This window comes from Macaca nemestrina, chromosome 17, assembly GCF_043159975.1.
Source record: "Macaca nemestrina isolate mMacNem1 chromosome 17, mMacNem.hap1, whole genome shotgun sequence".
NCBI lineage: Eukaryota > Metazoa > Chordata > Mammalia > Primates > Cercopithecidae > Macaca > Macaca nemestrina.
The window spans coordinates 43,950,895-43,965,925 of NC_092141.1; the positions used below are offsets into that span (position 1 = coordinate 43,950,895).

The following is a 15,031-nucleotide window of genomic DNA, read 5'->3' on the forward strand; positions in this document are numbered from 1 at the left end:
TCCATCTATAATGCAATATTATTTATTCATAAAAATGCCCATCTGTAGCTATGTTAAAGAAATACATCTACATAGTAAAATATAGTTATGTAAAACTTCTGAGTTTACTAAGTCAGATCTAATTTTTTACTTGTAGCATCAATAAAATTTACTTCTGTACCAATAGCAATTACATACAAGGGTCAATGATTTAGCTCCCTAAAATTCAGCATCCCTGAAATTCAGTGGAGAGGATTTTCTAATAACATGATCACATTTTTAAACCTATTTGGGCAACAGTTGGAAATATGTGATGAATAAGCTGAATAAATTATACAGAAGTGTTCTATATAATTTACTAACTGAGAGGCCAAGGCAGAAGGATCTCTTGAGGTCAGGAGTTCAGAACCCATCTAAACAACATAGTCAGACCCCCAGCTCCACAAAAATTTTAAATTAGCTGAGTGTGGTGGCATGGGGCTGAGGTTCTAGTTACTTGGGAGACTGAGGCGGGAGGAACACTCGAGCCCAGAAGTTCGAGGCCGCAGTGAGCCATGATTATACCACTGCACTCCAAACTGGGTGACAGAAGGAGACTCTGTCTCTTTAAAATAAATAAATTGTAGCAGGACAAGCCGCAGACAAAACCCCTCGGACACTAAGTTAAAGAAGAAAGGGCTTTATTCAGCCGGGAGCTTCGGCAAGGCTCACATCTCCTACAACTGAGCTCCCCAAGTGAGCAACTCCTGTCCCTTTAAGGGCTCACAGCTCTAAGGGGCTCCTCATGAGAGGGTCATGATCAAGCAGGGGGTACGTGACTGGGAGCTGCATACACCGGTAATTTGAACAGAACAGAACAGGACAGGGATTTTCACAGTACTTTTCTATACAATATCTGTAATCTATAGATAACATAACTGATGTTATGTTAAAGGTCAGGGGTCGATCTTTAACTGCCAGGCCCAGGGTGTGGCGCTGGGCTGTCTGCTTGTGGGTTTCATTTCTGCCTTTTAGTTTTTACTTCTTCTTTCTCTGGAGGCAGAAATTGGGCATAAGACAATATGAAGGGTGGTCTCCTCCCTTAAAATCACGAACTGGTGGTATAGTGAGGAGTTTATTCCTTCCAAAATCTTTTTAAAACATTACTGGTCATGGCTGAGAAAAGTGTCTCTGGAGTCTTAAAGTTAGCGAAAATAATTTTTCCCAATATAATTATCCTACTCCACATAAGAAGTCTTGTAATCCAACCTGTAGAAAGTTGCCATGCACTGTGACTTACTTTGTATAATATAGTTCTCAACCCTTTATGCTAGAAACTCTCAATATCTCTCATTACACACAGTGATTTCAACATACTATAATGGGCTGATTAAAACTGAAGTCACTTTATGTATAAGGAAATACTATTCTCTGAGTTACACGGTTCAAATAACTCACAAAACCATCTACCCTACATCAAAGTGCAGCTGGGGTACACAAGCAAAACCTGCTATCAGCTACAAATTCATAAAGCCTGGAACTTCCAGGAAAATCAAGCAAATATAAAGAATCTGAATTTAAAAGCCAACTAATACAATAAAAAAGTACTTTTTAAAACCCTGATTAAATTTTCAGTTAAAATACTCACATAATACTACACACTTTGAGAACTTTTAGTAATTAAAATAATGGCTTTAAAACTTACTTAAAACTGTTTAATGAGAACAGGTGACTAGAGAAGCACTTTGTACCACAGATGATTAAATGGACTTGCCTTGTAAAGAGGTCAGGAAAATATAGGTAAAAAACAAGTAAAGTGAGTTAACAGGTCAGTAAAATAATTTGGAAAACTACATACTTCAAGAAAATGTTATACATTTCCAAAAATACTAAATGTTAAGCTTTTTAAGTCTTCAAAAATACTCAAAAATGTTTTATTTAAAAGATAAAAGTAGAAATTACTCTTTAAAAATCAACAAAGTAAAATTTTGAGATACAAAATGGTATATTAGGGATAGGGGGAGTTTTCTTTTTAAAAAATACTAGTGACTAAAGGAAACTCATGAAGTTTAACATCAATGTGAAAAATTACTATAAAATGATTTTAGCCCCACTTGTTAAGAAACTATTATATATTATTATATGCTATTTCTTTTCTAGTACGCCAAATAATCATCTGATATTAGGTGTTTTACATTGTAAATGAGCTTATTTATTTATTGATTTTTGGAGACAGGTCTCACTCTGTAACCCAGGCTGGAGTGCAGTGGAATGAACACAGCTTCTTGCAGCCTCGACCTCTTGGGCCCAAGCAATCCTTCTGCCTCAGCCTCCCAAGCAACTGGGACCACAGGTGCACACCATCACGTCTGGATAATTATTTAAAAAAAAAAAAAATTGTGTGGCGATGAGGTCTCACCATGTTGCCCAGGCTGGTCTCAAACTCTTGGACTCAAGCAATTCTCACATCTCAGCCTCCCAAAGTGCTGGGATTACAGGTGTGAGCTATTGGGCCCAGCCCTAATTTGTTTTTAAATCCAAAAATAAATCAACAACAGAAGATAGCACTCTAACTTTTAATATTTTAAAATATTTTCTGCATAGTTTCCCCAAATATTAGCACTCTAATTGTGACCACCATTATGGTTTTTAATGAGTCTAATCCAAGTAAATAATAAACAAATGAGCATGAAAACTGTGAGAAATAACCATCAGTGTATGCTTATGTTCCATAAATAGTTATCAAGTTTACCTTTAAATTGCATGTTTAGTTTTTCCTTACAACTTAACACGTATGATGCAGGAAACTCTAGAAGTCATAAACAAAGACTGAAAACAAAATCCCCTCTTCTTGCCAAGAGGTGTTCATGATTGCAGTAGACTTATGTTGAATATAAATATATGTTACCTACATGTCTCTTATTCTATACAAAATCTCAGCAAATATTTTCCCACAGAGGAGAGGAATTTGTTCTCTCAAGTTGAAAGTTTTTGCCCATTAAAAAGGCTATTTTAAATAGCCCTAAAGAAATATGTTCTGAAAATAACAGTTGTATCATATTTCACTTACTATTTTCCATTTGAAAACTTCAATAAAATAAGTTTACCATAGTCAATAAACCTGTTCAATCAACACTGAAAAATAAAAATTTATCCAGAGCAATTGCAAATGAAAATGTGTGCTGTTTCAAAATTACATGTACTTCTTTAAAAAGCAGGACAATTAATAGAATACTTAAATCATATTAGCTGAATTCAAATTTAGCCCTTAACAATAAAGTTTTCTTATCCCTTTATACTATTTTACAAAATAATGAATTACTTGATTATCATAATTTTCTTTTGCTACTTATTTCAAACTATAAAGTTAGGACTGCAAATCGATGTAGGTATCTTATATTATTGGTCTACACCTACTTATTTATAAACATTAATGAAAACAATACTGTTTCAATCTACCACGATTTCCTTCTATTTTACAAGCAAGAACTTCTAACCCAGCTCAACAACAAATCACATTTTAAATTTGAGTTTGAAAACATGTATTATTAGAGGCACATTTTTAAAAACAAGTACAGTATGAAATCTTGCTTTTCAGTGAGTCAGTGAATTTTCGTTTGTTTATTTGTTTCTATGGGTATTGGGTTTACTTCCTTCTTCTGGGCAAGATTAGTATGCAATTCTCATTCTACTTTAGCAAGTCAAAAACCTACAGACCTAAACTATATGAAAACTTAACTTGGTATTGTTAGATGAAGACAGGTAAGCTAGCACCAAAAGAACAACTGTACTAAATTTTAACGCTATTCTTTAACAGTTACATTTTCCTGAGTTTGTGTTTGTTCTTTGGCACTGGTTTTGGATATAATCCATTTTTCAGAAGGTGTTCCTTCCTGAGGCGAATTTGGGCACCATGCTAACGTTGGAAAGAGCATAAAGCTTCAAGAGGGCAAAACAAAGTCTCTTGTATGTAATTATTTTTCTCCAAGATGGAAAGAGCAACAGCTGCACATTCCAGTGTAGAAAGACCTCTATTAGTTGGCTGCATCCGAATTACACATTGACTAGAAATGCTAGGTGGTGGTGCTGGTGGTGGTGGTGGTGGTTGTTGTTTGAGACGGAGTCTCACTCTGTCGCCCAGGCTGGAATGCAGTGGCCCGATCTAGGCTCACTGCAAGCTCCGCCTCCCAGGTTCACACCATTCTCCTGCCTCAGCCTCCCGAATAGCTGGGACTACAGGCGCCCGCCACCACGCCCGGCTAATTTTTTGTATTTTTGATAGAGACGGGGTTTCACCGTGTTAGCCAGGATGGTCTCGATCTCCTGACCTCGTGATCTGCCCACCTCGGCCTCCCAAAGTGCTGGGATTACAGGCGTGATCCACCGTGCCAGCCGAAATGCTAGTTTTTAACTGCACCTGTTTGGGGTGTCAGAACAAGGAATTCTTACAGAAAATGTCCTTAGCCTGGCTCCGTGTACCATCAATGATGATGATTGTGAAGGATAAACAGGAGAATCTAACATAAATTCTTCCAAATTAGCAGCTTCAGCCCCTGGATATAATATTAATGTACCAAATTTCCGGCAAACAGTTGAAAGTTCAGGATCTTTTTCTTCACTGAAGCGACGACCAATCTTTACTTTGCACTTGTCCTGAGGGAGGCATGCTGCTAGTAGAGGAACTGTCTACAACATTTTGTTTTCCTCTGCTGGATGCTGAATTATGTACAAGTGGGTAGAGATATGCAAAGGGTGCGCTGGGAGAAATGGACACAAACACACTTTCTGAGGCCAGCTGCAGCGGCTGCACTCGGGCCTCCGCTCGGCCGGCTGCACCTGCGGCTCCCATAGCCAGTCCGCACCAGCGTCGTCCGCCTCTGTGCCCAGGGCAGCCTTGGCCAGCACTGCGCCGCCCTCCCGCAGCTCCTAGTCGTTTGGCGTCTGAGACCTTGAGGCCCCAGCCGGCCGAGCGACGGGTTCCTGGAGTGTTCCCGCCTCTCTCTGCGACTCCATGGCGGACACTTTGGTCAGGCCATCAATATAATATTTTAATATAGACATAAGGAATAGATCGTATATGTACATATAGATACGGATATAACATATATAACTAAATTAAAACAAAGGTCCATAATTTGGCCCAATTATAAATCCAGAATGTATATACCAAAGAATTTATATTACAAAAAGATAAATAGGACACTGATTGAGTTTTTTGTCTCTACAACATAAGATCTAAAATTAACTTTAGTATTTGCTAAAATATACAAACTGACATACTTCATGGACTCAATCAATACTGGGGCTCAAATTATACTTGGGGCCCAGTACTTTGGGAGGCCAAGGCGAGTGGATCACCTGAGGTCAGGAGTTCAAAACCAGCCTGGCCAACATGGTGAAACCCTGTCTCTACTAAAAATACAAAAATTAGCCAGGCATGGTGGCAGGTGCCTGTAATCCCAGCTACTAGGGAGGTTGAGGCAAGAGAGTCGCTTGAACCCGGGAAGCGGAGGTTGTCGTGAGCTGAGATAGCACCATTGCACTCCAGCCCAGGCAACAAGAGCGAAACTCCTTCTCAAAAAAATATATATTATACTTGGGGTTCTCACTAAATTTAAATATTGTACTCCCTCTAATCTTAAAAAGGTAACTAAGTAAAAAAAAAAAAAATGAATATCCCTCACTTTACTGCCTTGGTTGAATTTCCCATAGTTCTGTACCCATTGCTTTAAAGTATCTCATATTGGACACAGACTCTGACATAACAAATAATAAATTAAAGTTAAAATTTTGGGACTTAAAAAATGGCTTGATAAAATGGAACCCTATAAATCCCTCTTTAAAATAGTTAATATGGCACAATTTAATTTAGAATAGGCCCTTCAAGGATTAAGACTTGTTATATAGAACCTCATTATGAAAAGGGATAATCATCCTTACTGCTTCTCCATTTAATGGCTCAATTTTGCCTATTTGAGCCCTCTGGGAGGCCAAGATAGGAAGATTGCTTAATCCCAGAAGTTGAGACTGGCCTGAGCAACATAGTGAAACCCTATCTCTACAAAAATTTTAAAAATTAGTCAGATGAGTTGGTATGTGTCTGTAGTCCTAGCTACTCAGGAGGCTTAGGTGAGAGAATCTTTTGAGCCCAGGAGTTCAGTGCTGCAGTAAGCTATGATCACACCACTGCAATCCAGCCCAGCCGACAGAGCAAGACATTGTCCCTGAAAATAATAATAATAATAATAATTAATGGAGATTATTGCCTTCTCCTGGAGGTAGTTGTTTCCTATTAGTCAACTCCTTGACCCACTCACTCCCCAGTGCCCTCCCCTACCACTCCCTCAAGCTTCCCCCCTGCCGACCTCTTGTCTTATGTCTCTGACCATGACCACCCCTTGCCCTTGGTTATACACACATATGCTAATCTACACATACATTATTAATGTATTAGCCATACCCTTCAACGATATGACTGCCAGACCTGCCGCCTTGATGTATGTATAATTCAGACTTTTAACCCACTTTACAACTCCCCCAAGATTATACTAAAGACCCCCCAAAATTTCAGATCTACTTTCTTGACTAATGACATACAAATGAAAAACTTACTGATGGGCCAGCCTGCAAGGACTCCTCATATATCCACTTGTGTTCTTCCTTCTTACTCTCATAGTAAAACATTTTCTAGGCTGTTTAGGTCAGCTTATGCTTCACTCTCTAAATACATCCACTATCACTACCTCAGGTTTCTTACAATGATGCCAAATAGGAACGGGGCCAACGGCTCTTAACTGTGTTTTCTTAGATTCTGTATTTGTCTATTTGGCATCCAGGCACCTGGAGGCTTCATCAAGTTCACATTTTCCTTTGCTGATGTTTCAACTCATCCTACAAAACTATGTTCCATGTAGATCTGGCCTATCTTGAGGCTACTGTTTCTGCATTCACCCTCCCATGGTCACATTTCTTGGCCAACAGAACCACAGAAACTGATCTGCCATGAGTTAACATTTAGTCCAAATCATTTTTCCACTTTGAATGTGCTTCAAATGGGGCTGGCCTGGTGATACTGAAGACAATCAATGCACCTATAAATTCCAGACAACAGGTTCTTGTCATTTCCCCAATCTTTCCTCATTGCAATGTTCCACAGCTGCAGGTGCGCCAAGGCCTCTGAGTCCCAGTGGAGCTCCTTCAGTGCACAATTCACACAATGGTGAACTGGCTTGGAGATGCCAGGAGTAGTTCTGGTGCACACAGTGTGTGATGATGATGGTCTTGCCTGTGTCCAGGTCACCCATACCAGCAGCCGGTACAGACTGACACACTGTGCTGGCCACAGTTCAGGGCTGGAGAGAGACTCCAGGAGTGCAAGTATGCTCTCGTTTTAAGTTCTTCGTTTTGATTCTCTTCATTGGCTGGATTTCATTGCAGCATAGTTTTCAAGAAGGTAGAAGAGAACTATGTTCCCTATATCCTTTGATAAGAATGTCTGCCTGTTTCCTTTGTAGTCAAACATCATCTCGGTTTGGCAAAATATGTGTTAGTAAAACTTTTCTCAGAATGCTGAATGCATTGATCCACTTTGTCTGGCATTGGGCACAGTGGTGGAGAAGGCAGAGGCCCTGATGGGTAATTTAGGCTCTATTCTCTGTTCCAAGATCTCACTGAACGTCTCTGTTCCAAGATCCCACTGAACATCTTAGGCATGAATTCAGAACACCCAGTCAAGGGTGTATCCCACTCCACTGAGCTTCGTCTCGGTCCCTTAGCTCATCTTGGATGAGTGGGAAATGCCAAACCCTGGTGTTCCTTCCTCTTGTTGATGTAAACTCTCATTGTCTAAAAGATTTTCTACTTATACTTTGGCTGCTTTCCTTCAAATCTTAGTTAGAGAGGATTTTCCACATTTTGTCAACTTAGCTTCTTTATTCAGAACTGCTTGTAGAAAAATCAAGTAACCATTCTTGTGAGTTCTTTAAAGGTGCTAGCTGACCAATTAGAAAATCCGCAACCCTTCCAAGAAAATAGTGTGAAGGTAGCTCAAGAAGATCCAGATAATTCCTGGAGTTTTTGTTTTGAGGAAATGAGTTTTGCCTTCTTATTCATTCCCACTGTGGAAATTCTGAGTTTCATCATGGATAATCTTTTGTAAGTTATCATTGTTTTCTAGACATATGCTAGGAGATTTTCACTGTCATCATTAAGAATAAAAGTGTTGCAATTTTTCCCAGTTCAAGCATGGAAGAAAATTTATTCAGGAACTACATTCAAAGTAATACTGTGCACAGACTAGTTAACAAATTAATTTTCCTAATATCCCTCAAACAATATCTGAGAAGTAAAGATGGGCTAAACCCAATTTTCCAACATCACATCAAGTTGCTTAACTTGCAAAGTTTTCAAAGACTATTTTCACAGAATTAGAGAATGTTATCAAATATATAATGAAAAATATCTCAGTAGCCCAGTCCATCTTCCATCAGGTGAGCATTCGACAATATTTAAACATCTTTTTATCATTCTTCTGAAAGCAATCTATACTGATTATCTGGGAGACACTGGCAAAGGCAAACTGGTCTCTCACAGACTCAAGTCTCTTTAAGGCTTTAAAAAGGGCTTTCAGCAAGTCTTTCCTTGTTTGAGTGCTTGTAAAATAGTAGGATTCAGGGTAAATTACTTGCAACCTTAAATCATACTGGCAGCTTGTCTTGCCTTCAGGGCTCAAGTAGAAGATCTTTGTCATGACACACACTTTTTTTGTGTAACCACCAATTTGTCCCAGCTTCTGCTTTAAGGTTAGGGCAGTTTGTGTAGAATAGCCTTTAAACTCCTCATCCTGTACCATGTGGAAGGTGTATAGGACTGGAGGATTGTCCTGAGAAATCAGAAGAGCATCACAGAGGACTTTGTTGTTCTCTCGCAAGCCCAGATCCAAAGACCAGCTTCTAGAGAAAATTAGTGAGCCCTTACTGACAGAGCCCATTTCTTCATATATTAATCGCTGAAGTCCTTCATGTTGTAAGAACAGTTTTCTGCAAAGGTTTTCTGGAGTGTATGTTATCCTTCCTGATAGCCCTAAATAAGGAAATAATGATAATAAATTATAAAACAGTAGGAACTTCCCGTTTAAGCCATGGCAAAGTAGCTTGTAAAAGACCATCAAAAACACTTTAAACGTTGTATAAAATATATCAAACAATAATTTAAAGAACTAGAAAGTGCAAATAAAAGCAGGATTTGAAGTGCCACAGTCTTTAATAGATGTGAAACACAGGAAGTCGCTTCACATTCACTCCTGCTTTTTCCCTAAGTAGATTTTCCATATCATGGCATAGGTAAATAAAGTCCAAGGGGAAATAATCAGTCTTATTATTTCTGAGGAAAAGAAGTAAGAAGAGCTGGAATATGAGAAGTAAAATCTCAGAGAAAATGAAACTGCAGAGAAGCCAAAGTCTATGCACTAATTTCCCTGAACTCATTGGCTAATACAGGTGAGATGCTGGAAACACAGAAGAAAATATCAACTGGGAGACTAAAGAGCTGAATGTAAGTTTCTTCAGCCTCATGATGCTCAGGAACCACAGACAAAAATTCCAGTCCCAAAAGAATGGAGGGATCTTGGTAAACACCAGAGACATTACGGCACTAGAAAAGCCATGATCTGGTAGTAAGGGCAAAATTAAAAACTATTATACCTAGAAAAGCATTTTAAAAATCTTCAAAGGAATAAAAGCAATGGGTGGTACTCTATCGACCTGCCAGAAGTAAATATAGCCGTTTTTGGAGAAATGTAATATCTATCAAAGTCTCTACAATTTGTAATCCATGATACAATGAAAAATTGAGAGACAATAAAAATCAGAATGAATTACTAGAAAACAGGAGAAAAATCAGATCAGAGAAAAAGACTGACAAGTGCTTCAGATATTGTCATTATCAAAAAGAGACTTTAAAATAACTGTAATATATTTAAAAACAAAAAAATAATAAAAAGACGAAAAGATGAAGATGTCTTTATTCTCTTACAGGCTTAGAAAAACTAAAATTGATGAATAAAAATAGTGTGGATATTCCTTAACTGAAAAGCACAGTATGTGGTATTAAGAACTTGTTTGATAATGTTTAACAGCAGACAGAGCATAGCAGAAAACAGGACTAATCAATAGTAAGACAGGATGGTAGCAAAAGTCCGAACTCAAACTCAATGGAAAAAAAAAAAAAAAAAAAAAGGTAAAAACAGAAGATAAGAGACATGTCAGAAACTGTCAAAATTCTAGAAAATTTATAATATGAGTCCCACAAAGAGAAAGGAGAGAAAACTAAGATAAGCAATATTTGAAGAGATAAACAATTATAGTTTTTTCAAAGTTGATTAAAGATATCGCTCACAAATACAAGAGTATACCAATCCTTCTCAAACTCTTCCAAAAAATTGAAGAGGAGGACATACTTCCAAACTCATTTTATGAGGTTAACGTTACCCTGATCATGAAGTCAGGCAAGGACACCACATAAAAAAGAAAATTACAGGCCGATATCACTGATGAAACTAGACGCAAAAATTCTCAACAAAATACTAGCAAACCAAATACAACAGCACATTAAAAGGATCATTCAGGATCCCGGAGCAAGGTGGCCGAATAGGAGCAGCTCCAGCCTCCAGCCCCCAGCGCGAGTGACACAGAGGACAGGTGATTTCTGCATTTTCAACGGAGGTACCAGGTTCATCTCACTGGGGAGTGCTGGACAATCGGTAGTGGTCAGCTGGTGCAGCCCAACCAGCGAGAGCTGAAGTAGGGCGAGCCATCGCCTCACCTGGGAAGTGCAAGGGGGAAGGGAATCTCTTTTTCTAGCCAAGGGAAACTGAGACACACAACACCTGGAAAATCAGGTAACTCCCACCCAAATACTGCACTTTACCAAGGGTCTTAGCAAACGGCACACCAGGAGATTATATCCCACACCTGGTTGGGCGGGTCCCATGCCCACAGAGCCTCCCTCATTGCTAGCACAGCAGCCTGAGATCTAACTGCAAGGCGGCAGCAAGGCTCGGGGAGGGGCGCCCACCATTGCTGAGGCTTAAGTAGGTAAACAAAGCTGCCAGGAAGCGCAAACTGGGTGGAGCCCACCGCAGCTCAAGGGGGCCTGCCTGTCTCTGTAGACTCCATCTCTGGGGACAGGGCATAGTTAAACAAACAGCAGCAGAAACCTCAGCAGAGGTAAATGACCCTGTCTGACAGCTTTGAGGAGAGCAGTGGATCTTCCAGCATGGAGGATGAGATCTGAGAACCGACAGACTGCCTGCTTAAGTGGGTCCCTGATCCCTGAGTAGCCTAACTGGGAGACATCCCCCACTAGGTGCAGACAGACACCTCACACCTCACATGGTGGGGTACATCCCTGAGACAAAGCTTCCAGAGCAAGAATCAGACAGCAACACTCACTGTTCAGCAATATTCTATCTTCTGCAGCCTCTGCTGCTGATAACCAGACAAACAGAGTCTGGAGTTGACCTCAAGCAATCTCCAACAGACCTACAGCTGAGGGTCCTGACAGTTAGAAGGAAAACTAACAAACAGAAAGGACACCCACACCAAAACCCCATCAGTTCATCACTGTCATCAAAGACCAAAAGTAGATAAAACCACAAAGATGGGAAAAAAGCAGTGCAGAAAAGCTGGAAATTCAAAAAATCAGAGCGCATCTCCCCCTCCAAAGGAATGCAGCTCATCGCCAGCAATGGATCAAAGCTGGATGGAGAATGACTTTGACGAGTTGAGAGAAGAAGGCTTTGGTCGATCAAACTTCTCAGAGCTAAAGAAGGAACTATGTAACCCGTGCAAAGAAACTAAAAGTCTTGAAAAAAGAATGGAAGAACGGATAACTAGAATAATCAATGCAGAGAAGACCATAAACGAACTGACAGAGATAAAAAAACATGACACGAGAAATACATGACAAATGCACAAGCTTCAGTAAGCGACTCGATCAACTGGAAGAAAGAGTATCAATGATTGAAGATCAAGTGAACGAAATGAAGTCAGAGGAGAAGTCTAGAGAAAAAAGAGGAAAAAGAAAAGAACAAAGCCTCCAAGAAATATGGGATTATGTGAAAAGACCAAATCTATGTCTGATTGGGGTGCCTGAAAGTGAGGGGGAAAATGGAACCAAGTTGCAAAACACTCTTCAGGATATCATCCAGGAGAACTTCCCCAACCTAGTAAGGCAGGCCAACATTCAAATTCAGGAAATACAGAGAACGCCACAAAGATACTCCTCAAGAACAGCAACTCCAAGACACATAATTGTCAGATTCACCAAAGTTGAAATGAAGGAAAAAATGTTAAGGGCAGCCAGAGAGAAAGGTCGGGTTACCAACAAAGGGAAGCCCATCAGACTAACAGCAGATCTCTCAGCAGAAACTCTCCAAGCCAGAAGAGAGTGGGGGCCAATATTCAACATTCTTAAAGAAAAGAATTTTCAACCCAGAATTTCATATCCAGCCAAACTAAGTTTCATAAGTGAAGGAGAAATAAAATCCTTACAGACAAGCAACTGCTTAGAGATTTTGTCACCACCAGGCTTGCCCTACAAGAGACCCTGAAGGAAGCACTAAACATGGAAAGGAACAACTGGTACCAGCCATTGCAAAAACATGCCAAAATGTAAAGACCATCGATGCTAGGAAAAAACTGCATCAACTAACGAGCAAAATAACCAGCTAATATCACAATGACAGGATCAAGTTCACACATAACAATATTAACCTTAAATGTAAATGGACTAAATGGTCCAATTAAAAGACAGACCGGCAAATTGGATAACGAGTCAAGACCCATCAGTCTGCTGTATTCAGGAGACCCATCTCACATGCAGAGACACACATAGGCTCAAAATAAAGGGATGGAGGAAGATCTACCAAGCAAATGGAGAACAAAAAAAAGCAGGGGTTGCAATTCTAGTCTCTGATAAAACAGACTTTAAACCAACAAAGATCAAAAGAGAGAAAGAAGGTCATTACATAATGGTAAAGGGATCAATTCAACAGGAAGAGCTAACTATCCTAAATATATATGCACCCAATACAGGAGCACCCAGATTCATAAAGCAAGTCCTTAGAGACCTACAAAGAGACTTAGACTCCCACACAATAATAATGGAAGACTTCAACACCCCACTGTCAACATTAGACAGATCAACGAGACAGAAAGTTAACAAGGATATGCAGGAATTGAACTCAACTCTGCACCAAGCGGACCTAATAGACATCTACAGAACTCTCCACCCCAAATCAACAGAATATACATTCTTCTCAGCACCACATCACACTTATTCCAAAATTGACCACATGGTTGGAAGTAAAGCACTCCTCAGCAAATGTAAAAGAACAGAAATTATAACAAACTGTCTCTCAGACCACAGTGCAATCAAACTAGAACTCAGGACTAAGAAACTCAATAAAAACTGCTCAACTACATGGAAACTGAACAACCTGCTCCTTAATGACTAGTGGGTACATAACAAAATGAAGGCAGAGATAAAGATGTTCTTTGAAACCAATGAGAACAACGATACAACATACCAGAATCTCTGGGACACATTTAAACGGTGTGAGGAGGGAAATTTATAGCACTAAATGCAGATGAGAGAAAGCTGGAAAGATCTAAAATTGACACCCTAACATCACAATTAAAAGAACTAGAGAAGCAAGAGCAAACACATTCAAAAGCTAGCAGAAGGCAAGAAATAACTAAGATCAGAGCAGAACTGAAGGAGATAGAGACACACAAAAAACCCTCCAAAAAATCAATGAATCGAGGAGTTGGTATTTTGAAAAGATCAACAAAATTGATAGACTGCTAGCAAGACTAATAAAGAAGAAAAGAGAGAAGAATCAAATAGATGCAATAAAAAATGATAAAGGGGATATCACCACTGACCCCACAGAAATACAAACTACCATCAGAGAATACTGTAAACACCTCTATGCAAATAAACTAGAAAACCTAGAAGAAATGGATAATTTCCTGAACACTTATACTCTCCCAAGACTAAACCAGGAAGAAGTTGAATCCCTGAATAGACCAATAGCAGGCTCTGAAACTGAGGCAATAATTAATAGCCTACCAACCAAAAAAGTCCAGGACAAAACGGATTCACAGCCGAATTCTACCAGAGGTACAAGGAGGAGCTGGTATCATTCCTTCTGAAACTATTCCAATCAATAGAAAAAGAGGGAATCCTCCCTAACTCATTTTATGAGGCCAACATCATCCTGATACCAAAACCTGGCAGAGACACAACAAAAAAAGAGAATTTTAGACCAAATATCCCTGATGAACATCGATGCAAAAATCCTCAATAAAATACTGGCAAACTGAATCCAGCAGCACATCAAAAAGCTTATCCATCATGATCAAGTGGGCTTCATCCCTGGGATGCAAGGCTGGTTCAACATATGCAAATCAATAAATGTAATCCAGCCAATAAACAAAAGCAAAGACAAAAACCACATGATTATCTCAATAGATGCAGAAAAGGCCTTTGACAAAATGCAACAGCCCTTCATGCTAAAAACTCTCAATAAATTCGGTATTGATGGAACGTATCTCAAAATAATAAGAGCTATTTATGACAAACCCACAGCCAATATCATACTGAATGGGCAAAAACTGGAAGCATTCCCTTTGAAAACTGGCACAAGACAGGGATGCCCTCTCTCACCACTCCTATTCAACATAGTGTTGAATGTTCTGGCCAGGGCAATCAGGCAATAGAAAGAAATCAAGGGTATTCAGTTAGGAAAAGAAGTCAAATTGTCCCTGTTCGCAGATGACATGATTGTATATTTAGAAAAACCCATCATCTCAGTCCCAAATCTCCTTAAGCTGGTAAGCAACTTCAGCAAAGTCTCAGGATACAAAATTAATGTGCAAAAATCACAAGCATTCTTATACACCAGTAACAGACAAACAGAGAGCCAAATCAGGAATGAACTTCCATTCACAGTTGCTTCAAAGAGAATAAAATACCTAGGAATCCAACTTACAAGGGATGTAAAGGACCT

At 39.4% G+C, this 15,031-nt stretch overlaps 1 protein-coding gene and 1 pseudogene across 2 annotated transcripts in view; both read right to left on the reverse strand.

Moving 5' to 3' along the window:
- Positions 1-642: 642 nt before the first annotated feature.
- LOC139359563 (tRNA-uridine aminocarboxypropyltransferase 2 pseudogene) lies at positions 643-5,043 on the reverse strand (annotated as a pseudogene).
- Positions 643-15,031, reverse strand: part of LOC105485139 (schlafen family member 12) — a 36,335-nt gene continuing 21,946 nt past the window's right edge. For both annotated transcript variants that reach the window (XM_011747343.3, XM_071082742.1), the window contains exons 4-5: positions 6,571-9,039; positions 643-6,182 (exon numbers count right to left, since the gene is read on the reverse strand). In XM_011747343.3, the coding sequence (XP_011745645.2) occupies positions 8,444-9,039 (596 nt within the window). In that variant the 3' untranslated portion in view covers positions 643-6,182; positions 6,571-8,443. The remainder of the gene's footprint in view (positions 6,183-6,570; positions 9,040-15,031) is intronic.